This window comes from Homarus americanus, unplaced genomic scaffold, assembly GCF_018991925.1.
Source record: "Homarus americanus isolate GMGI-L3 unplaced genomic scaffold, GMGI_Hamer_2.0 scaffold42643, whole genome shotgun sequence".
NCBI lineage: Eukaryota > Metazoa > Arthropoda > Malacostraca > Decapoda > Nephropidae > Homarus > Homarus americanus.
Genome location: NW_024747582.1, coordinates 563751 through 589145, shown reverse-complemented (window position 1 = coordinate 589145; position 25395 = coordinate 563751). Strand labels below are relative to the sequence as shown.

General features: G+C 40.0%; 1 protein-coding gene across 1 annotated transcript in view; it reads right to left on the bottom strand.

Moving 5' to 3' along the window:
* Positions 1-350: 350 nt before the first annotated feature.
* The window catches only part of LOC121879722 (nephrin-like), a 69122-nt gene continuing 44077 nt past the window's right edge, over positions 351-25395 (bottom strand). Inside the window, exons 6-24 of the mRNA XM_042386489.1 lie at positions 24096-24458; positions 23582-23701; positions 22895-23068; positions 22076-22187; positions 21343-21521; positions 19940-20126; positions 15875-15987; positions 12702-12804; positions 12326-12492; positions 11926-12055; positions 11373-11518; positions 10339-10523; positions 9679-9843; positions 9340-9453; positions 9077-9221; positions 7281-7448; positions 6312-6427; positions 4570-5293; positions 351-2204 (exon numbers count right to left, since the gene is read on the bottom strand). Of these exons, the coding sequence (XP_042242423.1) occupies positions 1612-2204; positions 4570-5293; positions 6312-6427; positions 7281-7448; positions 9077-9221; positions 9340-9453; positions 9679-9843; positions 10339-10523; positions 11373-11518; positions 11926-12055; positions 12326-12492; positions 12702-12804; positions 15875-15987; positions 19940-20126; positions 21343-21521; positions 22076-22187; positions 22895-23068; positions 23582-23701; positions 24096-24458 (4004 nt within the window). The 3' untranslated portion in view covers positions 351-1611. The remainder of the gene's footprint in view (positions 2205-4569; positions 5294-6311; positions 6428-7280; positions 7449-9076; positions 9222-9339; positions 9454-9678; positions 9844-10338; positions 10524-11372; positions 11519-11925; positions 12056-12325; positions 12493-12701; positions 12805-15874; positions 15988-19939; positions 20127-21342; positions 21522-22075; positions 22188-22894; positions 23069-23581; positions 23702-24095; positions 24459-25395) is intronic.

Below are 25395 nucleotides of genomic sequence, written 5' to 3'. Positions count from 1 at the left end.
TCCCTCACCTGAAACAAGGACACCCTGTACATACACAAGAAAAAGTATAAAAGGAAGTAAGAAAAGAACTTTGCTCTCACAATAATCTTCACTCATCTACTTTCAAATGTTTGATTAGTGCTACAACTGATTTGTCTCATATCTTATCATATACAGTTACCCGGTAGTGTCACTTTCATCCTTTTCAGTGCTATTCTATGCTATTACTCTTTATTATCATGATTTTTTGTCCTATGGTAACAGTTCCTGCTGTCAACTATCTGCTTTATGTACCAAAGACAATACAGTTCTGAGAAATAAGAGCATTGTGTTTTATAAAAATTTATTCTTTATATATATTTAAGGAAAACAGTTATGAGTACACCATGAATGTTAATTTGCATGTAATGTGTTACCTTATTTCTTCTTTATTATTCTAGTTTATATAATTCACAAAGAGGTGAGATATGAACATGTCATTGTGATGATGAAACGTACAACAAAGTATGGTAAGCTTGGTAATGTGAGCAGTAGCACAGCATAGATGCAAAGGATCTTGGACAGTGTAAGGCTGCAACCTTCAGTAAACCTTACCATGCAGGTGCTTAAGATTTTCCTTGTTTTTCTCTACCAAATTTAATTTTTTCCAACATTGTATAACTTGTTAAAGAGAAGTACAGTACAGTGCTACACCACCTACTAGATGAGAAACAAAATATTAATTACCAATACATTACTGAAGACAAATATCCATACAGTACTACACTGATTACTTTCACTTAATGAAAAACTAAATATTAATTGGCAAGGTGTTAGTAGTCCTTTGCCATGCTACAATATATCCCATTTTTACATGATCCCCCATTGTCATGCAAAAATGGGTGTATATATTTCTTGGAGATACAGTGCATCATTACCTACCTTACTGTTTTAGAGTAAACTTGAGCACTGTACACTGTACCATAAAAATAACTGGAAAATGATACAAAATGGAAGATCTGAACATCAAGCAGAGACTGGCAACTGAAATGAGAAACATTGATGTAGTAACTGATAATGAGGTGGAGTTTTGAGATGGCAGAGACATATGGTAAGGACTGGTGATGAGAATAACTGATTTTCAGACTGGATGAGAGATGAAGGAAGGGACAAGAGACCAAGAATAATAATTGGAAGAGATGAGATGACAAAAATGAAGAGAGGAGACAGAGAAAACAAAGTTAAACAGGAGGATAGACTGAAAGCAATGGGTATATGACAGAGACTACAATAGACGTCCAAATGAATACTGAACACACAAAATTACATAGTAACTTTGGCCTGTGGTTCACGGAGTTAGGAAAGGTAAGAAAATCATATTAAACAGCTTTGAATGTTCACATTTTACAAGTGAACCATAAAATGAGCCTCTTCCCCTTCACTCACGTTGCATCTTCACGAGTTTTCTTAAATTGACAACACACAGGACAGAAAATTTAACTGCACAGCAACTACATGCACACAAAATAATCTCATAATAAGTAGCACTTTGAGCAAGTATTGTCTGTTAGGTAACTTATGTAACATCACTGTTGCACTAAACCTCCACCTTGTGTCACTCGTATTTTCTTCATTTTCTGGTTGTGTTTTGTTTTATCTAATTTTATCCCTGGTTTCCATGCCTAAATTTCGTTCACTGTTATTTCTGCAGTGTTGATGTTGTGGATATCTTGCTGGACCCAAGGTTACAGTAGAGGTAGTCGATGATGTTGAAGTATCGGTTGAACCACGGGAAGCTAGTGTCCCTCTTCCAGGACTGTCGGGGACTATTTCCTTCCACCCGACTCTTTTTGCGCTGGATGGTTCTACTTTACATAAGTCAGGTGGTACTGTGGAATGCTTTGGTTCATAGGGAGGAGTATTCCTATATGTACAATGTCCACTATCACTGTTGTGTCTGGTACATCCTCTATCAACAGGTCTCGACTTCGCCAAGTAAATGGGAAATTCTTGTGCTCTCTCATAATGACTTCTTTGACTTTGTTGAGTACAGAGTTGAGGGTTGCTGCAAAAGCTGTTCTGGCAACAAATATCCGGATTAAGTTCCATAACGGGATTGTGATACACACACTGCAGGCTATTGTAGGTGTAGTTGTGGTCTGAGTGAGAACGTTGTAGAGTGTTGCACTGTGAAGCTTTCAGACAACTTCTCCGAGGCTGTAAGGTGGCATACCCCACTGGCGTATCTGTAATACAGTACAGTATATATAAGCATAAATTTAATCATTACCGGGTATATGAAAGTGTAAGAGCACTGCACAGTACTTTTGTTATTGAAATTCTCACTGTAATATGCTTTTGAACAAATTTCTAAAGAGAAAAATGTATCAAGCTTAGTTTTAAACTACTGTACAGTACTACATCACTTTATCAATACTGAAATATGATATAGTATATGCAGTGTAAAACATTTGAGCAAGATAAATTAAATAAATTTAAAATCAAAGTTATTATGGAAATCTCTCCTTGTACCTGTACTACTACACTTAAGAAAGAAAATCATTAATTGGATAAACAAGCAAACCTTGACATCAATCTGCTTCATGTATCCACTTCTCTGATAATTTGTTTCTCTGGGGACTCCATCTTGAGGGGATGGCTCCATGACCTATCTGTTTAAATTTCACTCACTGGCCAACTCTATAACTTGGTCAGTGACTGAAATGTAGGGAGAGGATTCTAAGTCAGGCCATCCCCTTAAGAAGAAGTTATCAGTACAGTACTGACAACTGGAACACTACATGTGATAGGATAAGACATGCTTCTGCATGCATGCACAAGCAGAATGCAGTTAAATAAAGGGGGAACAATAAAAGAGAAAGGGAAAACAGCAAAAAGAGAGTAAATGGGGCATTCCAGAAAGTGTAGTAAGTCATCACCTGGTGTTGTAGGATGAATAATGACAAATAAGAGAACATCAGTGGTAGGAAGGTGACCTTAAAAACTGAAAATTGATCCTGAAATCCTCCTTCATAACTAAGCCCACAGCCAGGCTGCTCCTGTAAAGTTACACACCCCATTGATCAAGTCCTGGCCTAAAAAGCCATATGCCTTGTGCCAGATAACTTGTATCTCTAAAACTAGACAGGAACTGGAAGGAGGTGGTATCAGAAAACCCCTCCAATGGCAACCCATCATTAAATCTAAATTAAGGTACACCATTTAAAAGACTTCCAAAACCCTTGAAAATCAGAAAAAAACTTGTGATTCTACTCAACTCTTAAGTCAAGACTGGTGAAGAAATACAAAAAGGTTTCAGGAAAAGTGAAACTAAATAAAAGAAAGTACAGTACGGCAGTAACACAGTACATTAAATGTACACCGTCCTCAGGCCAGGGCCACTTTTCACTCTTCACCTCAGGTCCCTCACCAATATTGCACTGTGGTTTCTGTCACCTTTACTCTCAGGCCCTTTGACTCTATTCCATCCTTCTGTTTCTTTCACTTCTCCACTGCCTCATCAATACTATCAGCTATCAGCAGTAAGGCATAAGACAGACTCCTGATGAACCTACTTGCACTCGAACAAGGTATTCCTCGATTTCTAGCTTTCTCATTGCTCACTTTACTACTTCAGGTGGTACCCTGTCAAATGTCTTCCTTAAGTGTACAAATACGAAGTAAAATTTTCTCCCCTTCCCTAAATACAGTATTTCTCTTGAAGCTGCCTGGCCATAAATATTACCTCTGTAGTCACTCAACCTGGCATAAATCCAAACAACATTTTGTTTAAATTTACTCTCTCGCTTATCAATTTCTGAATCATTCATTCCACAACTTTAATAACCTGATCTAGCAGCTTCAGGCCCCCGTAGTTCCCATGTTTACCGTTGTGAGTTCAGTACTGTAGCGTATTCACAATCACACTCTTCATCCAGTCATCTACCAGTACAGTACTGTACATTCCATCATGATTACATAACAGTACAGTCAATTTGGTCACCATTGACACACCTACATTGCTAGATGCTTTCAGCATTTGTGCAACTATTCCAAAGTTTCCAAAAAGTAAAAATGTTTAATGTACAAAATATTTGAAGGTGAAAAAACTTGGGAGCTGAGTAGAGCAAAAACCTTCATATTACAAACTTTCTCTACTGAATTTCCCTTTTTAAGGGAAGGATTCTGAAGTACAGTACTTCATGATCAGTATGGTATTCCAGTAACCACTGCTTAGGCCTACCTCGGCCAGGACCCAGTTGGTATGGTGTGTAACTGTGTGTGTATACACAAGCTGCTCAGCACAGGTCACCGATTATTGTTTTATGTTTAAGTTCATTTGGTCAAGTCCAAATTATCAATTCAAAATTCTTGAATTTAAGTAAATGGTGCAAAGAAAATAATTCCCATTAAAAAATATACAATGACTTTTATCCTCCTTGCCACTGATCAGCTCATTCCCATCCCCTCCATATTCATAACTATACCCCTCCACATACATGTAGGTGTACATAAGTCCATGCACAAGTGTGGCAAAGAACCTTTGAAAAACTCCACTAAACAACGTGAATATCTGCCCAAACATCATAAGAAACACAAGTAGTTCATAACCTGTGACATAAGACTGTCTGCAAGTGGCATCACAACAACTTGAAGTGGACGTTGAAAGTCTAGAAGGATTCAGATGTGAATGTAAGGATGAAATAGGATTAAGTAACTGCTTGTCTTTCATTGATGGTGAGATTTGTTGACAACATGGCAAGCTTTGTTGATAGTGCTGCTGTTGTTGTTGTTGTTGTTGCTGCTCTAACTGTTGCTGTATGTGTGGTTGACCATGATATATAACTTGAGTGGTCAGTCTTGGTTGGTACGAGGAGTACAGCTTCGGGCGTAGCTGTCCCGATTCAAAACCATACGAGCTGTTACTATGGTGGGACGACAGAGACCCCTGATCATCTTCTGAATACGTATTAAAGGATTCTTGTTGCTGGAGTAAAGGTTCACAACTACTGGTCGTCACTGGACAAACATCTGGAGTATTTGACGAATGAACTGGAGTAATAGAATCTTTAGACATCTTTCTTTCTTGTTTTGAAGGGCTACCAGGAGTCAAATTGGTTACCGTATCAGTCGGAGATAGTTTAGTATTTTCAAGCAGTGTATCATTATTCTGCACACTGATCCCCCCATTGAGTAAGGGACTTGTACTTCCAGATCTAGGACTTGTTCCAATGGTTGGTGTCGTAACGAGTGGTTCTGGCGGCTCCACATTGATGTGTGGACTGATAAGACTAGTCTGTTCACAGTCGTCCTCCCTCGTTTGACAATCAAGAGACTGAAAAAATAAATACAGTAACTTAATAATTTAATATATCAATCTATCTACTCATCTTTATTCCTTTCTCACTTGGATGTGGGGCATATTAAGGAGTACATAAGCCTCAAAACAAAGGGAAAATTGTTAAGTGATGCAAAACAAGTGAAGAAAGGAGAAACGAAATGCTAAACAACATGTAGAAACACTTAAGATTCTGAGTAAAATTTAAAGAGTGAAGACAGAAATTTCTATACTCTGGCCAATACTATTTAATAATAAATACAATATTTACAAGAGTTTATTTCTATTAGTTATTGTATACGACAACTTATTCAATCACCTTTCTTTACCTGTATAAATTATAGTACAATACAGTACAGTACATATTCTATTAACTAAAATTCAAGGAACATACTACATGTACCGGTATCTGGATTACAGTAAACACCACGCTATCATGTTAACTTTCTTATCTATGACACTCCATTCCTCCAAAAGTTCTCCTCTGGTCACGGCAGCAAAGCCCCAACATTGTTTTATCACTTCACCTCCTTGGCCGTCTCTCTTTTTCATTCTCATTATTTCAACTTTCCACAAGTAAATTATATACTTATAAGTCTTCCACGTTGGCCTGTGTTTGCCGTGTACTGTGATTAGGGACAGTGCTCAATGTGTTGTACCTTTTAGTGTTACAAAAATTCCCAGGTTGTTGAGTTAGTTAATGAAGAATATGGGACACTTCTCTCAGTGTGGAGGGACAACATACTGTACCTCAAAGTCTGGCTGTGATAAAGCTAAGGCAGGATACAAGCAATCTTGACCATTTTTTTCCCATCTTTTATCTTATGAACCCTTGTATTTACATTATTTCTTATGGGATAATTTTATTAGTTTTGTATCGATTTGTTTGAAGTTGCACTTTTCAAGAACTCATTTATGACAACAAGCAGGGATTCCCTGTACATTATATTGCATGCAGGGGATGATAAACTACAATATAAACACAAAGTTCAGTGTAAAGATTTGCTGGCCTCACCTGGTACTCTGGAGGTGGAATGTCACTAAATGAAGTTAATGGCAGCTCATCTCCACTGGCAGCTGCTCCAGAAGTTGGGGTGTAAATTTCTAAGGCAGTTGTTTTGCTTGAAGAAGCTTTGATACACCATGGAAAAGAAAATATGATTAAACATCAGGATTGGCATTAAGAAATATATTGAAGTGTTTAAGCTGAAATTTAACAACTGAGGAAGACTAGAGTTAAGAAATGTAAATATTATGGTGCAAAAATGTAATCAGAATTTAACATCTGAGGAAGAAGGCATTAAATAATAACAAAATCTTATTGACATTCAAGTCGTATGAAACTCATGGATATGATAATGTTAAAACAAGTCAATAAAAAATGATTACAGTACAGTACTGCATTTTGATTATTATAAGTTGCATCATACTGTATACTGTATATGTAATACTGTACTGTACTATGGTAATAATCTTCCCCCCTAATACAGAAATTACAGATGATCCTACAGGCCTGATGGTCATTTAGGAGTAGTGTAGTGTGGATACAGCAACATGCAGACCCAGCCTACTGGCATGCCTCAGAACAAGTTTCAAGAACCTTCTTGCCTTGATACTGTACTCCAAGTGTTGATGCATAAACATTCTTTGTAGGGATATGGCACATAATTCATATACCTGTAGGTGATGTAGGGTTTGGTGTACAAGATCTAGCATGCTGTTTGCTTCTGCTGTGACTTTCACTTGTGATACTCAAACCTTAGATACCGTATGTAGACATCAGAATAGCAAGTCCTTCTCTGATGCCAATGACCCAGTCCCCAAGGTGTACTAAATTATCTCCAACTAATTAGGGCCACCACTGTATAAGATACCTCCTTAATTACCTAATACTAGCCCCCCCCCCACACCCATGACCACCTACACTTTTACTTTTGCACTGCTCACATGTACACCACAGGAGAGTAAAGGAATCTTTCATTACCAGATATGTTTCTTTTCATGGCCCGTCTTCTGACAAAGCAGACAATTATTGCAACATTGAGGACTAGAAGAGCTGTTGCAGTGAGGGAGATGAGAAGCAGGATGAGGAGAGGCATTCTGGGCTGCTGACCCTCCACACTACTGCTGCTGGCAACTTCCTCCACCAAGCCTGAGGACACACAGGTGAACAATCCATCATTAAATATGTTTATGGTGATGCAGTATGGCAAGTTTCAAAGATGAACAATACCTGTCATCACCCAATAGTAGAGCATTATAAGAATCACCACTCATGGTTATTCATAATGGTGCAACACATCAAGTCTGGGATAAAAATGACAAGATCTATCTTTCATGAATGATCAAGATTTTTTTGACAGATCAAGTCTGTATTTAGCTAACGGTTACTCAAGTCAATATGAAGTACAAGTACCTGTACTGTATAGCAGTGCAGATTTATAAAAACTGAAAGACCTGCCTAGATCATTTTTATATAAACCCAGGTTAAATGCCTTGTTTCTCATGTGTATATGGATGTGTTGGAAGCAATTAATGTGAAGTCATAACCAGAAAATGCGCCTCATCTTCAGCTCTCAAACCCGGGAAAAAATCCCCCATTCACGGAATTTTCCGGAAAACCGAACAAATTTCAATTCCAGCTATTGGAGAGTTCTGGTAAAGAAGGATTTTGGCTAATGGAGATATTACTATTCAAAAGGAAATTGTGCATAGTCAAACACAGGAAACAACAAGTAAGCATTAACGGCACTAAATCCGATTGGGGTAATGTTGCTAGTGGAGTGCCCCAAGGCTCGATACTTGAACCATTACAACAGCATTTATAATATACATAAATGACATAGATATAGGTACAGACAGCAACATAAGTAAATTTGCTGATGACACTAAAATAGAGAGTGCAATTAAATCTGACGAGGACTCCACACAACTACAGGAAGATTTAAAGATATTTTTTGCATTGTCTGAAAAATGGCAGACGGAATTTAATGTGGACAAATGTAAAGAACAGAGTACTTGGTCAAGGAGATGTAAACAGAGAAACCAGATATCAGATGAACAACGATATTATAGAAAAATCTGACTGCGAAAGATTTAAAAGCACTGATAAGTAGGAATTTTAAGCCAAGTCAACAATGTGTATTTGCTAGAAACAAGGTTGACAAAGTACTGTACTTGGGTTTATACAAAGGAGTGTTAGTTACAAGACTAGCGAGGTCATCCTAAAACTATACTTTGCGCTTGTGAGACCTCACTTGGATTACGCAGTTCAATTCTGGTCACCGTACTACAGAATGGATATAGAATCCCTAGAAAGAATTCAGAGGAGAATGACAAGACTAATCCCGGGCATTAGGAACCTCGAGTACAGAGACAGGTTAAAGCATCTTAATTTGCACTCCATCGAGAGACATAGAGTGAGGGGCGATATGATCAAGGTGTATAAATGGAAGTAAAGGCTAAACAAAGGTCATATAACAAAGGTACTCAAACTATCCAACCAGGAGCGAACTCATAACAATGGTTTTAAATTAGACAAATTTAGATTTTGGCACGAGATAGGTAAACATTGGTTTGAAAATAGAGTAGTGGATGAGTGGAACAAGTTGCCAAACATCATCATTAGCTCGAATATGCTGGATAGCTTCAAACATACAGTAGGTTGGATGGATATATGAGCGATAGGGGTTGGGTAAAAACGGGACTGCCCGTTATGGGCCAAAAGGCCCGCTGCAGTTTCCTCCATTCTTATGTTCTTAAGTTCTACCAGTTACTTACCGAGCAAAGTGACCTTGATGGGCGGGTAACTGTAGTTTGAGTGGCCATGCACATTGTAGGCCAGAATGACAAAAGAATATTCTGCACCTGGTGTTAAATTTGTGATCTTGGTGGTTGTCGAGTTATTACCAGGAACATCCACATACTGAGGAGAGAAAATGGTGTCAATTACCAATATCCAATCATTCATGCTCCATTCTAGTCTGTCAGTTCTGTAATAATCTTTAACTCAACAAAGTCAACAAAGCTCATAGAGAACTTACTTCATAGTTTTGAGCATCAGTCGCCTGGTACCTTACAGTATAGCCTGTAGGTTGAGCTCCAAGGATATTTTTCCTCCATGTTACAATAGCATCACTAGTGGACATTGTCACAATCTGTAACAAGATGTTTCAAATTAATCTTAAGTTCTTGGAGAAAGCTTACCATACATGTGAAGATTAACTCCTCTAGCTTACTTTACCCCCTAACAACACCTAGGGAGGGAGGATTAGGTTAGATTTGAGTAGTGTTAGGTTATGTTATGTCATGTTAGTGTTAGGTCTGTGAAACAAGCTGGGGGGGCTACCCTTCATGTGAACCAATTTTACTCTTGTACTTACGTTTAAGTTATCTGGGATACCCGGGATGATGGGCGGACCAAGTGTGAAGTTGATGGCATACGACCCCTGAGAGTTGTGAGCCGTACAGGTGTAGTTGATGTAGTCACGGATACTGATGCTTCTGATTTCTAAAAGTGATGACCACTCAATCACCTTGTCTACCAGCTGATGGAAAAACAATAATAAATTCGTGATTAAAGAAGATTAATTCTCTCACTAACAGAAATTGTACAGCAAAATGTCTTAGAATAATCATAAGGTAAATATTATAGTCACTCTTAAACTATCTTTACTTTTGTTGTCTGAGCGGGGTTGTCAAAATCATTCGTCCGTTGTGTCATTTTCTAAACACAATTTTAAAACGATAATTTTTTAAGTGACTGTACAAGGGTGTATGATGAACTCCTGCATTAGTTTTAGTTTAATTTTTTTTTAAGCACACAGGCCACTTTATGGTATGTTACAGAAAGCTGGACAGGTATTGATTTTCTAGTCTTAGGAACCAGTACAGTAGTTCTGGTATTGTTATGTATCTCTTGGCCAACCTTAGTTTATAATTTCTTGTGTGTAATTTTCAATATCTGTTGTGAGTTGTCTTACTAAATTTTTCTCCCTCTCACTGATCTTTGTGTTTCATTTCATAGAGAGGTTTTAACATACCTGAGGAACATGGATGAAGTATTTTTTGCTGTTAGACACCACCCGGTTGTTGCTGGTGGTCCACCTGAAGGTTGGTGCTGGAGCGGCCTTCACACGACAGTCCAGCCATCCACTCCCACCAATGTGTGCCCAGGATCTGTTCATCTCTTCCTCTTGTGTGTTTGTGGTGGCTGAAGTTGGTTCCTCTGAGGATCATTGAGCAGAGACGTTAGTGAGCTCATGAGGGAGAGTTTGACTGTTTTAGTTTATGTTGACAATGTGTTTATTATGGGTATTTTGGGATCCCATGTTTAAAATACAAAGAATTACAAAGTACAATAAGATCACTATGTGAGATATAGATAAACAGTGTAACAGCAAGAAAAAAAACATGAAAAAATTACAGATAAATATAGCAACATAGGAACAGGGAAGAAAGTGGGAATACAGATAGGGGAATAAAGTAGCAAAGAAGATAAGATGATGGTACTATAGGAGATTCTGTAGATGATATAACTGAAGAACTGGGAAGAAAGTAAGTTAGCATGTTGTAGGTATCAAAAAAGTGTACAGTATTATAATACTGTAGTGGTATAGCACACTTGCCTCTCACCAATGCAACCTTAGTTCAAATCCCACTTGGGTAGGAGGTGAGAAGGGTGTAGCTCATATAATTCTACCGTATATTACAGGTTTTCTTCAGGTACTGCAGTTTCTTCTTGTACACTACTGACACAGGACCCGTAGTGATGAGGATTATAATCTGGATGTACAGTCGGCGTCAAAAGTTCGCTCCTTCCCAAAATGAAACAGCATCGACCCCAAACGAGATACAACAGTCAGGGCAAGTCAGTTCAGAGACTCATTCCTGCGACTCAGTTTCACAGTGGGGAGCGAACTTTTGTCTGTGACTGTACAGACCAGACTAATGAGCCTTCAGTATATTAATAGAAAACAATTAAGAGAATAGGGGCAGAGAAAGAAATAACTGGAGCAAGGAAAAAATATTGGGACAAGTGTTGAAGGAATAAGTGAAAATATGAATGTTTACTCACGAGTCACAACAATGGCCGTAGAGAGGGGAGGATATGATGCAACAATATTGTAGGCGTGGCAGTGGTAGATACCCGTGTCTGCCCGTGATGCCCATTCCACCACTAAGCGAGCTTTACCTACACCCGAGGCCAGCACTGTCAACAAGCTGTGGATATAAGATACTATAGATACACACACAATCATACTGTAGGTGTGCGACTTGGTACAATAATAAACATGTTTTAGTGGCTCCTAAGTCCCCAACCTGAGAAAACTGCCCCAAATCGTAAAGTCTTCCTATACAAAATTAAAGTAATAGTAATTGGATATGAACATTGATTACTCACAGCATAAGGAGGTAAAAATAATGACTACTGTACTTTATTTGTTGGAGATAAAGTTTAGTGTCATCCACAAAAGGAATTTCAACAATATCTGAATCCCCTTAAGATTAGACACCCCAGCACATTTCACTTAAAGATTAACCAAACTAATGCTAACCTAGCCAAAGTTAACCAAACCTACCTACTCCAAGTAGCAGTGTCTCTGTTCCAGGTAATATTGTCAACTTACCTGGTGTTATCAGAGTTCTTGGTCCAGGTAATGTTAGGTGTGGGGTTGCCAGTAGCAGAACACAGCACTGTGGCGGCACCATCTTCGTCTACTGTCACCCGTTCAGCTGCCAACACATCCTCAGGACCATCTGTTGGTCAGCTCTGAATAACTCCCATATTCTAACCAGTGTAAATAATGAATAGCTCCTTAATTACTCATTATGTGATTCGAAAAAATAGATATTGACAGACATGATATAAGGTTCCAAGTCATACTGAACATATGTACTCTATTGGACAAGAAAACACTTACATATAATTATGGTTTTAAAACTATTGACAAGTCACAGTTCCTACTGAAAGAATATAAATCACTTAAAAACAACTGGCAATATGAAGTCATATAAATAAACACTAACACTGTACATTGATGACGAAGGAAGAGTTTATTGCAGAGTGTGAAGTCCGGGAAATGACAGTGTAGTCCCCAGACATATGACGATCTACCCGCAACAGTGTCAGCTGCCCACTGCCTCCATCAGATAACTCCCCCTCCATGGCAGCTGGTCCACGCCACCACGAGTACCTGAACACCCACCCATCAGAATCCTCTTAAGATTACCATGCTAAAAGTCCTGTTTATGGCGGCCTTGTGCCTTTGTTGTCTATGTGTTAGTTTGGTAATTTTGATCAATATGTGTTCAGTAGTAACCATAATATTTATAAGCTAAAAAAATTAAGTTTGTTGACATAGGGAAAGCTATTGTGGTGGGACTGGTAGTTTACAAGACTCGCCTCACAGGTCCTGGGTTAGCGGCGGCCAGAGCGGTGATGGTGAGGTCCTCGTCCTCCACCACGTCCAGAGTACCTGATGGCGCCCACACCCACACTGGCCCATCTGTAACAACAACAACAGCGAATTAAAATACATCAAGAGTGGGCGTAGTTATGAGGCTTTACACTTTCCTCTTGTATTTGAGATATGAAATTACAACTACACACACATACATTCTCCCTAATCATTCACTCATTAAAAATATGTTCTGCTGGATCACATCCCATCTTTATCAACAATCTACATCTGGTGTACCCTGCCGCCTCACACCCAGCACCCACATGGTTCCTCCCCTCACACACGCCCTCTGTTTCCCCACCCATTCTCTCACTAATAACACTACCACACGCAATCACTGGTGCACTCAACACACTTGTTCCTCCAACGATTTAGTATATTTACTTGTACTAATTTCCCCTTGATATAGAACTTTATTTTATCTTTGTTATTCTATTCGTCTTTCTCTCTTTCATGCAATAAGCTTTCTCTCATTATTTTCTTTGTTTTTCTTCTAATATTATTACTCCCCTTTTATTCATTAGTCATTTCTTCTTATCAATCATATCTCTCATCAACCATGCCCTCTCATCAACCATGCCCTCTCATCAGCCATGCCCTCTTTAAACCACCCCTCTCAACTATTCCCCCTCATCAGCCATGCTCTCTCATCAATCATCCCCTTTAAACCACTCCTCTCAACTATTCCGTCTCATCCCTATTTCCCTGTACCCATTCACACCTATTCATACCATTGTTTACACCTGCCATTGCTTACATCTGTAGGACGCTCCTCTGCTATTGTTTACACCTGTCTTTGTTTACCCCTGTACCGAAGGACTCTCCCCTGTCCTTGTTTACCCCTGTCGGATGCTCCCTGTCATTATTTACCCCTGTAGGACTCTCCCCTCCCATTGTTTACCCTGTAGGACTCTCCCCTCCCATTGTTTACCCTGTATACAATAGGTAGATGACAAACAAAGCACTGCCTCAACACCTCCACGTTTGTTATAATAAATCAAGCGTTTATTAAACAGAAATATGGCGTATGTTTCCATAATCTAATTTCACAATGTTCATAATTGTTTTATTTCGAGATAAACAACAACAACAACTTGATGATATTGTTGATGGGTAAATAACAATAATAATATTTTTTTAGGTGTGAAATTAATAAAATATAATCTGACTTTTCTTTTAAGTGTAGAAATAATTCTAGATCTTATTTTGTAAAGTGACTAAATTAATAAAGTCTTGTATTTTCTAAGTGGAAAGATTAAAACAAAAGTAAATTACAAAAAATATCGTCTTTTGCTGGTAAGTAAATTGGCGCCTGTACACACACAATTTTTCTTTAACTCTTTCCACCGACTCCAGAAACAGTCAACCCATTTCTTCACCAGACAGGCACTGCAGGTGTGTGTGTGTGTGTGTGTGTGTGTGTGTGTGTGTGTGTGTGTGTCAGTAAAGGTGCGTGAACCTAAGAAAAACCCAGCCAGCTCTTACACCTTTCTGCCACTCACCCCCACTGTTGGCTTGTCACTGACACCTTCACCTCCCCTGGCGAACTTGTGCCTGGGGAAGCGAAAGATAGGATGGTGGGGGCTGGGAGGATGACCTATTTGTGTTGCTTGGAGGATGACCTATTTGTGTTGCTTGGAGGATGACCTATTTGTGTTGCTTGGAGGATGACCTAGTTGTGTTGCTAGGAGGATAATCTATGATGGTGAATATATTAGGTTCAGGCTGGCGACACTGATCAGACAATATGAGGGAGGGAGGGAGGGAAAAGAGGAGGATTGAGAGAAGAGAGAGAAAAGAAGAGAGGAGGAGAGAGAGAAAAGAAGAGAGGAGAGAGAAAAGAAGAGAGGAGAGAGAAAAGAAGAGAGGAGGAGAGAGAGAGAGAAAAGAAGAGAGGAGGATTGAGAGAAAAGAAGAGAGGAGAGAGAAAAGAAGAGAGGAGAGAGAAAAGAAGAGAGGAGGAGAGAGAGAGAGAAAAGAAGAGAGGAGGGGAGAGAGAAGAGAGGAGGAGAGAGGGAGGGGAGGGATTAAGAAAGCAGGGGAGAGAGGGAAGGTTAAAGAAAGGGAGGGAAGAGAGACAGGAAGAAAAGAGAAGAGGGGAGACAGAAAAGAGGAGAGACGGGTGAGAGACATGGAAGAGAGACAGGAAGGAGAAAGAGACAGAAGGAGAGAAGATGGAGGGAGGAGACAGAACCGAGGAGAGACAGGAAGGAAGAGGGAGACAGGGGAGGTAGACAGGGGGGAAGAGATACAGGGAAGATAACAGTAGCAATAAGTCAGATCAGAGTGAGTGAGATCTGGTCTAAGAACATCACCAAACTTTGTAAGGTGACTTAAGTTTGGGGGGACTATTGAGACCCTCTGGCCGTGACTGTGGTGGTGGGTGGTGAGTGGTGGTGGTGAGTGGTGGTGGGTGGGTGTAGGAACTGGGAGTGACTGTGCTGGTAATAGCGTTGACTAGTGGCAATAAATCCAACAGTCAGAACAGTAAAAGACAAACATTAAGCCAACCTAACATAACCAGCCTTAAAAAACTCCCCACAACACTTCACCTCTAATTGGACCACAACATTTCAGTATGCAAATCAGGTAAATTTACAGGTTTAATAAAGGAGGAGGTCCAGCATGATGTTACGAAGGCCGGACTACACTAAACTCTCATACGAAGTTACTTACACACACACACACACACACATGTACGTAATATTTGCCATTATCCAACTAATTGTGGGAAACTTTCATGTGTGTTTAAACTCTGGTTCTCTCTCAGATAAATACTAGGGATATTTGCTGAGAGAGAGAGAATTCGTATTGTGTTGTGAAGTTGTTTGGTTGTGTGTGTGTGTGTGTGTGTGTGTGTGTGTGTGTGTGTGTGTGTGTGTGTCGATGACTACGAAAGCCACATAAATAAAAACAAAAAAACAGTAATGGCAAGTGATAAAAAACTCGATAGGATTGCGATGGTAACACTGGCGGAACAGACATGACAAGATGGCAACAATGAGGTTTTAACTTAATAGAATGAAAAAAAAATCACGATTGAATAGAAAAAAGAAACGATAAGGTGGCAACATCGATGATAAAACAAAACACACAAGGTGACGTCATCACTCACGCATGACGTTGAGGGAGACGTTAGTGGACAGGGAGACACCCAGGCCATTCTCCGCCTCACAGGTAAAGGTCCTCCCGTTATCCTCAGCCATGGTCCTCACGCTCACCTCCGACCTGCACACCAGAGAGGGAAAACTTAAATCAAAATATTGTTCGGGGAAGTACCTGGCTGTAGCACGCATGGGAAAGATAATGGAAATATGGCTGACAGTTATGGTAGGCAAGTCCTTGGGTAAGTCCCCTCTGCCACAGTAAAGTCGAGAGGAGCATAACACTAAACATTCCAGAGAGAAAATGGTGATTATTGAGCCAGTATCAAGACTAGTGGTATATCTACACACTAAGTTAGGTAAAATATTCTCATTTGAGTCCTAGTGTTTACAACTCACTAACACACGTGGTCAGGTTTACTTCCTAGCCTCTCGTAGCACACAGGCCAGTAACTATAGTCATCGATACTGGCAAGAAACACAATGGTAATATTTCTCATTTACTCAAACTACCTTAATACTTAAACCAACAGAAACGGGAAGAGATGAATTAATGACAACAAAGTTTTATTATACCGGTAAACGAGAATATTCCGCTATGATACAAACCTTATATACTCATGCGGTGGTGTTAAATGAAATGAAAATCATACAGTTGAGTATTTTCAGTATAGAAGTAAACAAAATAAATTATTACGAACTTTAAAATTGGCTCAGAAGTTTTCGTGACATGTAAACACTGAACTAAATGTAAATATTTCCCACTTCAGTTTTGTTTACATGTTTACACAGTGTGATGTTATGTATGTGGAGGTATTCCTTCACCCGGCTACACCGACAGTCTGGTCAATCACAGCACTCAGAGTTTATCCACAGACCTACACGATTTTTTGTAGCGACCCCTCGGCCAACGGTGACCAAACCATCAACACACACGGCCAGCTGAACGGGTACAGCGCTTTACAACAACAAAACTGTGAAGCAAAAACAAACACCTTTTAGGGAAATCAGAGTGAAGTGGAAAAACCTGAATTTTACTCTAGTGTGTATAGGCTTTTATAAACAATTGGCCATTTTACCCCCCCCCCTCCCTAGTCCCCACCCAAGCCCAGTATGGGGGGGGGCATGGATATTTGTCTTGTCTGTTCGTCTGTAATCACGAGTTACTGTAATTAAATCCTCTCTGTAATGTAAATACTGTAAAATCAATTAGACTAACAACTTTCAACTGAATTTCACGGTTTGGTAGAGATGATGTGATGGTGATGTACTGTACGTGGATAATGATGTACTGTACGTGGATAATGATGTACTGTACGTGGATAATGATGTACAGTACGTGGATAATGATGTGCAGTACGTGGATAATGATGTGCGTGGAGTACGTGGATAATGATGTACTGTACGTAATGTGTGTACAGTGTACGTGGTATAATGATGATGTCCAGTACGTGGATAATGATGTACTGTACGTGGATAATGATGTACAGTACGTGGATAATGATGTACTGTACGTGGATAATGATGTACTGTACGTGGATAATGATGTGCAGTACATGGATAATGATGTACTGTACGTGGATAATGATGTCCAGTACGTGGATAATGATGTGCAGTACGTGGATAATGATGTGCAGTACGTGGATAATGATGTACTGTACGTAACAAGGTAATGAATAATGGCCTAACCACTATTGCTATCTAATGAGGCGCGTGACTTGCTATTATTAACTAGACCACCGAGGTAAATAGCGAGAATTGCTATTTAACCCTTTAACATCATGTGAATACAAGTTCTTTTTAACTTTCAAGATGTAGAACTACGGCGCTGAATATCACTCGTAAACCTGTGTCGTGTCACTCTCTCTCATCTGTCTTTCTCCTCCCATTCCCCCCTCCCCCTCTCTCTCTCATCTCTCTTTCTCTTCCGTACTCTTTCTCCCTTTCTCTTCCCACCCCCCACTCACTCTCTCTCGCTGTGTACATAAACTGTGATGAATAAACAGCTCCCCCAACACGAAAAAACGAAACCAAACCAACAAACACTAAAAAAAAAAAAAAAGGAAAATCAGAGAACGATAATATACCTCAAACCATCGGCCTAAGAATGTGTTCAGGGACCATAACGCCAATGCTACAGCGTGAGCCAGGGACCATTCCTAAGAAAATATTCCCCGGCCAAGTCTACGAGAAACTGGTATTAAAGAGACGCTCTGCTTGCCTCGTGTTTATCTCGGAAGGGGATACTATAACAGTGATGATTTCCCATGTGTTTTGTAGCAGATGTAAGGGGAGTAGAAAGCTCTATAGTTGGGTGTTGGGAGCTCGATTTTTTTTTTGTGTGGTGATGGTTTGGTAAGGATAGATGATTTTCCTGTTTATGGGATAGTTTGAAGAAGGATAGGGATTTTTACATGTGTTAGGGAATATTTGAGGAAGGATAAATACTTTTCCTCGTATTTTAGGGTAAGTTTAGGGAGGATAAGTATTTCCTAAACCTCAATAGGAGTTTGGTGAAGGAACAAAATTATCCTGTACTTTATAGGGATGTTTTAAGGAATGGTATGAACTTTACTTTGTTTTAAGGAAGAGTTGAAACTTTAACTTGTCTTTAGGTAAGTTTTAAGGAAGAGTTGAAACTTTAACTTGTCTTTAGGTAAGTTTTAAGGAAAAGTTGAAACTTTAACTTGTCTTTAGGTAAGTTTTAAGGCTGGGTAAAATGTTTCCTTGTGTCTTGAAGTATAGAAGCCTCTCAAGCGTTAATGATTAGTTTAGGGATGCTTTAAGGTACTGTAGGTTTATAAGGGAGAAGACATTTCCCTCCGCCTCGTAAAGTTATCTTAAGGGAGACTACACAAATCCTGTCTGAATATAATTTAGGGAGAGTGAACATTCTTCATGCGTCATAAAGTGAGTTTTCAAAGATCTTAACATCTCAAGTTTTTCGGTGAGTTGAGGAAATTTGAGAAACATTCCATCAATTTGAAGGTTCGCCTCAAAAGCCCATCCAAGGGTTCGGCTACCCTCTAAAAAATGTTTCCCAAGCCACAAAAAACCCCCAAGACTCGGCTGCTGTCACCAAGGAGCCTCATACCTCCTAAATGCCAGAACGATACCCCGCCCATCCCACATAATGCGGGGATTATGGGCGTCACACAATCTAGGTCTGTAGAGATTTTCCTCCCTGATGTTATCTGCTGTAGAGGAGGGGTGGGTGGGTGGGGGTTGGGAGGTGGTAGTGTTGCTGATAGTGGTTCTAGTGTTGGTGCTATACTGTACTGTAGTTGTGTTACTGGTGGACCTATTACCACCCAGGAGAGGTAATGGTGGCAGGAGTATACAGCCCACCCAGAGAGGGTAAGTGTGTGTGTGTGTGTGCAAGAGATGTCCCACTGTACATCTATGGGCTTATAATTCAGTGTTACGCCGACTATGAACCTTTGAACTTAAACACGTACAAAAAGTCATGTGTTGGGGGTCGAGTTACCTCTCCGCTTTACACACATACCTACACAGGGTCCAGAAATAATATTGTGGCAACTTTAAACCCATGATATGATCCCTTTAAGAGGCCTCTATAAGCGGTGAAACTTTGTAAAGTATGGATATTTCAACTGATGTTCTGTAATAATTATCCATGTTAAACTTAATCCGAGTAGAAAGGGCGGGAAATAACAGTAGAATGCGTGGGAAATAACACAAGCAGTAAAAAGCGCGGAAATAACAGAGTAGAAAGCACGGGAAATAACACCAAACAGCAAAACACGCGGGAAATTTTACACTGTCATCATCCTTGCCGTGAGAACCTCCCAACATGTTTATATAATGATCAAACGACTCGAGAGATTAATTTCCTGAGAGACGATGAATATTTACGCTGTTGTCTTCATCTCCTAACAGGGAGATTCATTACAAAGGTCAAGACATTAACTAAATTAACAAGAGCTTAAGGGGGAAAATATTTAAAGTGAATGAAGCTGTTTTGTTTTAGTTTGTTGACATAACCGACCTGATGCTTTTACAACCGGTTTGATGCTATAACCTGCCTGACACCACAACCCGGTGCCATCACTTACCTGGTATTAGTGCCACCATAGAGGCCCTGGGAGTGGGTGACAGTGGCCTCCCCCAGAGGAGCTCCGGTGGTGTGCCAGGTGATGGTGGAGGGCGGCACGCTGGAGGTGGCCTCACAGGTCAGGGTGGCTACCTCCCCGGCCTCCACCCTGCCTGGACTCACCCACCCTGATACCTCCCATGCTGGAACTGTGGGAGAGAGGAGAGTGAGTGAGGGATGCCAGAGTGGGGTGGAGGGGGGTGTTGTGAGAGGTGAAGTGAGTGGGGAAGTATTGTAAGGTGAGTGGGGGAGTATTGTGAGAGGAGAGTGAGTGGGGAGGTATTGTGAGAGGAGTGAGTGGGAATACAGCTACGATTACAGCTACTTAAATACAAAAACAGTTTTCAAGGCAATTTAGTTCCTTGAAATGGCTCTGGTGCGACAGTTTCACACAAGGGATTTTCAAGTAAGGTAGATATAATTTTTTTCCCTCAAACGAAGTGGATTCCTGGTTCCTGATTCACAAAGATTCGTAATGTGAATATTCCTCTTGGGTGAATATGTGAGACTAAACGTGATTGGTTATAGATAAGACAAACAATAACTTCTAAAAACATTAAAATTACATTAAGATTCTACCTTGACTAGTTACACTCACTTAACACAAGAATATTAACGCATAGAATCTTGGCAAATATTCCACTTGTTAATTTTAATCTTACGAAATATTCCACTTGTTAATTTTAATCTTACGAAATATTCCGCTTGTTAATTTAACGATTTATTTAAGCTCAACCATTAGGGTACAAACTCATATCTTCAATTAAGAACTTGTGAAAATCTTCGACTCCCTGAGCTGTTATGACGTCAAGAACAGCTGGTGATCTGAGGCTGGCGGTGCAGTGTAATAACTTTGGCAGGTTCAGTATTGGCAACACGTGTGGTGCAACTACGTATATCTAAAGGTGGTGCAAACTATGTATAATAAAATGCATTAAAACTATGTATAATATAAAACGTGGTAAAACTATATATACGTAACTTAAAACTACCAAGACATAATTCAGAATAATTTAAGCCCTAAGGAACATATTTCTTGAAGGTGTTCTCAGTGAGTCACGATCACTTGCAACAGCCTTGAATGTTAATCAACAATAAATTCCTCCCAGGTAAATATATCCTGCAGGTCTCAACTACTGTGTCTCAGCCATTGGATTTTCGTGTTATTTACTATATATTATTTCTTCACTGTTTTGGGGAGTTATTTATTGTGACTTTTTACTATGATAATGGCGGTAACGTTAATAATGATGATGATGATGATAATAATAATGACGATAATGATAATACCTGTACTGTAATAATAATACGTACTGTAATAATATCGATAAAAATAACAATAATAAAATAAAATCAGACACTCACAGAGGATGTTGATGGTGGTGTGGGCGGCCATGGGCGTGCTGGTGGCCGGGTTGGAGACGTGACAGGTGAGTTGTTGACCATTATCAGCTGCAGTCACCTGTAGCACTGCCCGGGCCTTCGTCAACCCATCCTCACGTTCTTCCACCGTCGACGTCACCTTCTGCCCAGCCTTGAACAACCTGTGGGTCATGTTTACTATAGAGAGGAACTCAAGTTGGGTGGTACACACACACGTACAGACAAGCAGAGTGTAATTTTTGACCCTACAGACAAAGCATTACACCCAGCTCTAAAAACAAGGTCGTGTCACCTCTGAACTTCCATAACGACCCCATAAAGGAAGTAATTACACCTAAGTACAGTTAAGAGGTTACAACGTCAAGTTAAAGAAGATATCAGTAAAGAAAACTGTCAGGGTTTTTAAAAGTCTCTTGGAGTAAAACTTGTTAACTCTTGGAAAAATTTGATACATTATTAACTGTAAGCTCATGTGAATCGTAACTTAACCAACACAAACACAGGTACACATGTTATGGTACGGTGCAGTCAAGAGACTATTTATATATCCGGTACAGTGAATAGAGAACACCCACTATTGATTGGTTGAGTGTGGTAGTTACATCCCTGGTGACCTAACAGCCAATGTCACCAAATCAAAACATAAACCAAAAATGACTAAAATCAAATCACACCCATAAGGATTATTAATGATGTGAGGACTACTGATACTCACGTGAGGGTAGGTGGAGGATTACCGCCACGGGAGGTACACAACACAGTCATTTGTTCGCCTGCCTTCACCTCCCCGCCTTCCACCACCTCCACCTCTGGCCATCCTGGGCGTTCTGACCCACATAACACGAGAGTATTTATTTATTAACTGTAGTCAACATGGTAATATATTCATACACGTAATACATTTTATATTAATAGGACTATACAGGTGTCTTAAGTAATGCACGTACAGTATAGGTGATTTTATATAGAAATATATGAAAATAGAATGAGAGAGACAGAGAGGGAAGAGAGAAAGGGAGAGAGAGAGAGATACGACGTTGGTTGTTAAGATACTGGTGGTAGTGGTTGTGAAAGTAGTGGTGGTAGAGTGGTGGTAGTGTAGGAGGCAGTGGTAGTGGTGGTAGTGATACAATAGTGGTGACGTAACTCAACCAAATACTCAGCAGTTTTCCGGTACTATATTTACATAATACAAAACATCGAAAAGGTTATTAAATGCACATGAATGGTTAACGTTAATCAAAAATTAATTAAGTTTTTATAATATATGGCCGTGGAAAATAATTTAGCGCCATATAATTACCTTCACAGCATATAATATTTACTGTATCAACACCTGACGCAACAGTGAAAGTTAAATCCCACCAAAATTTTTAACATCAAGAGTAATTAGCCTCGACAAAAGTTACAATAGCGTTAATAATAAGAGTAAAGATAATAATAATAATAATACACTAATAATCGTCTTCTCTCTCTACCTCTTCCTCTCTCACAAACTTCCCCCCCTCCTGTTCTCTCTCCCTCGTTCACTTACTGATGACAGCAATAAGATGGGTGTAAGAGATGGAGTGTTTGGCGGCTGGGTGCGTCGCCTGGCAGTCCGCTGTTGCCTGTGTCATCAACTGGGTCCTGGCCAGCTGGGAGGTGCTCACCCACCCACCTCCTTCATGTTCACTCACTTCAGTTGTGCCCGTAGATACCCGTGACCCTGGTAACGTAAGATACCACGTTAATGACAATACTACTTACTACTACTACTACAAATAATAATAAATTAGTAATACACAGGACTACAAATAGCCTTTCCTATACCCAATACAAACTTCAAATACTTTACAAATTTAACTTAAAAACAAGGACCAGCGCTAAGATTACCAAAAACAGTTTATAAATAACAGAAACAAGTTGGAAGGGACTGTCACAATGGAGTGTTTCATCAATACTCCATCGCCATGAGTGAACCATCAACAACCAAGGCCTTTAAGCACTTATTAACAAACTAACTACACTACTCCATCAACTATAAAAAAATATGCTATATAACTCAGTCTCTCAGTATAGAAACACGAGTGAATTTTGAACTATATGGAGGTAAAATTCAAACACATGGCAGGATGCAAATTGATATGCCCTTACATACATAAAAACCCTTATTTTACCCTTGAATTATATGAAAAGGTGAATATTAGGTGATCAAAGGGTAGGTGAGGGGGTGACTGACCTTGGAGATGCCAGGTGAGGGTGGCCGGGGGGTTGGCAGGTGAGGTGCGGCAGGTGAGAGAGAAGAGTTGACCGGCCGCCACCACTGATGGGCCAAACACCATCACCTGGGCCGGAGCGTCTGGTGGTATCAGAGTAAACACAGATTATAACCTTTTACCAATTACTGTTATTATTACTCTTATTATTACTGTTATTATTATTGTTATTGTTATTATAATGTTATTGTTACTGTTATTATTATGTTAGTGTTATGATTGCTGTTATTGTTATTAATATTATTGTTAGTATCAAAATAATTATTATTGTATGATCTTTAATCTTTATTTATTATGATTTGCATACAGTGGAGTTTAATTATTGTGTACAGTGAAGGTAGTGTACAGTGAAGGTAGTGTACAGTGAAGGTAGTGTACAGTGAAGGTAGTGTACAGTGAAGGTAGTGTACAGTGAAGGCTGTGTACAGTGAAGGTAGTGTACATAATCAAGGAAGACATACAGTGTGGAGTACTCACAGTGTACAGTGAGGGTGACGTTAGTTGTTAAAGGTCTGGGTAACAGATCACTTGATACACGACACTCGTACACGGCTCCATCCTCTTCCTGTGTTGCTCTCACTACCTGCTTTATCCTCACGCCCTTCCACGCCCTCCCTTCACTACTGGAGGAGGAGGTGGAGGCCGTGTTGGTGCTGGAGGACTCCTCGGGGTCGCGGAGTATGTGTGTGGAGGCGTGGTTGAGAGGGCGGCCGTGTCTGTACCAGGTAACCCAAGGTCGAGGGCGTCCACCCACCACCTGGCAGATTAAGGTGCGCTGTTCCCCTGCTACCAGTACCTCACCTGTCTCGTACCCGGTGATTACAGGTGGTCCAGGGGCATCTGTAGGAGGGTGATACAGTGTTAGTGTGATGGGGTACTAGTGATATTAAGTACCAGTGTTAAAGGTACTTGTGTTACGAGGGACTTACATAACACACACAAACTTACTGACACACTCAAAAACATACACATACATTGTATCTCTCAATCCTAGCTTCCTTCCCCACTATACAACGACCTCCTCCTCCCAACCAACCAACCTACCACCTCCTCCTCCAAACCTACCTCCACCTCCTCCTCCCAACCTACACAACAACATCCTATGAAAGAGTCCTTATTAATCCTACCATCCTGTCAGATCACTTCCTTTTACAGCCCCTCACTTGATTTCCCGGGAGTACAGGCTGCGGTGGTCACAGCAGCTCACACAGTCCTCGGTCCTCAGTTTCAAAGGATTGTAAGTTGAATAATTCTCGTAAGGAAAGTTGAAAAAATGTATGGATCACTTAAAGATTAGACACCCCAGCTTATTTCACCTGATTAGACATCCCAGCTTATTTCACGTAGACACCCCAGCTTATTTCACCTGATTAGACACCCCAGCTTATTTCACCTGATTAGACATCCCAGCTTATTTCACCTAGACACCCCAGCTTATTTCACCTGATTAGACATCCCAGCTTATTTCACCTGATTAGACATCCCAGCTTATTTCACCTAGACACCCCAGCTTACTTCACCTGATTAGACACCCTTAGCTTATTTCACTTAAAACATCCCAGCTTATTTCACCTGCTTAAATACCTAAGCTTTACACCATACAATATCCATTAACCTTATCCATTCCTTCTATCTCTAGTACATAACTACGTCTGCCTTTATCCAAGCTTCTTTTATTTATCATTATTTTTTTATCCGTGGTTGGTATACGCCCAATCCTGAATCGTGGGGCGGCTCATAAATACAGGGAGGCGGGTGGGTGGGTGAGGGTGGGGTG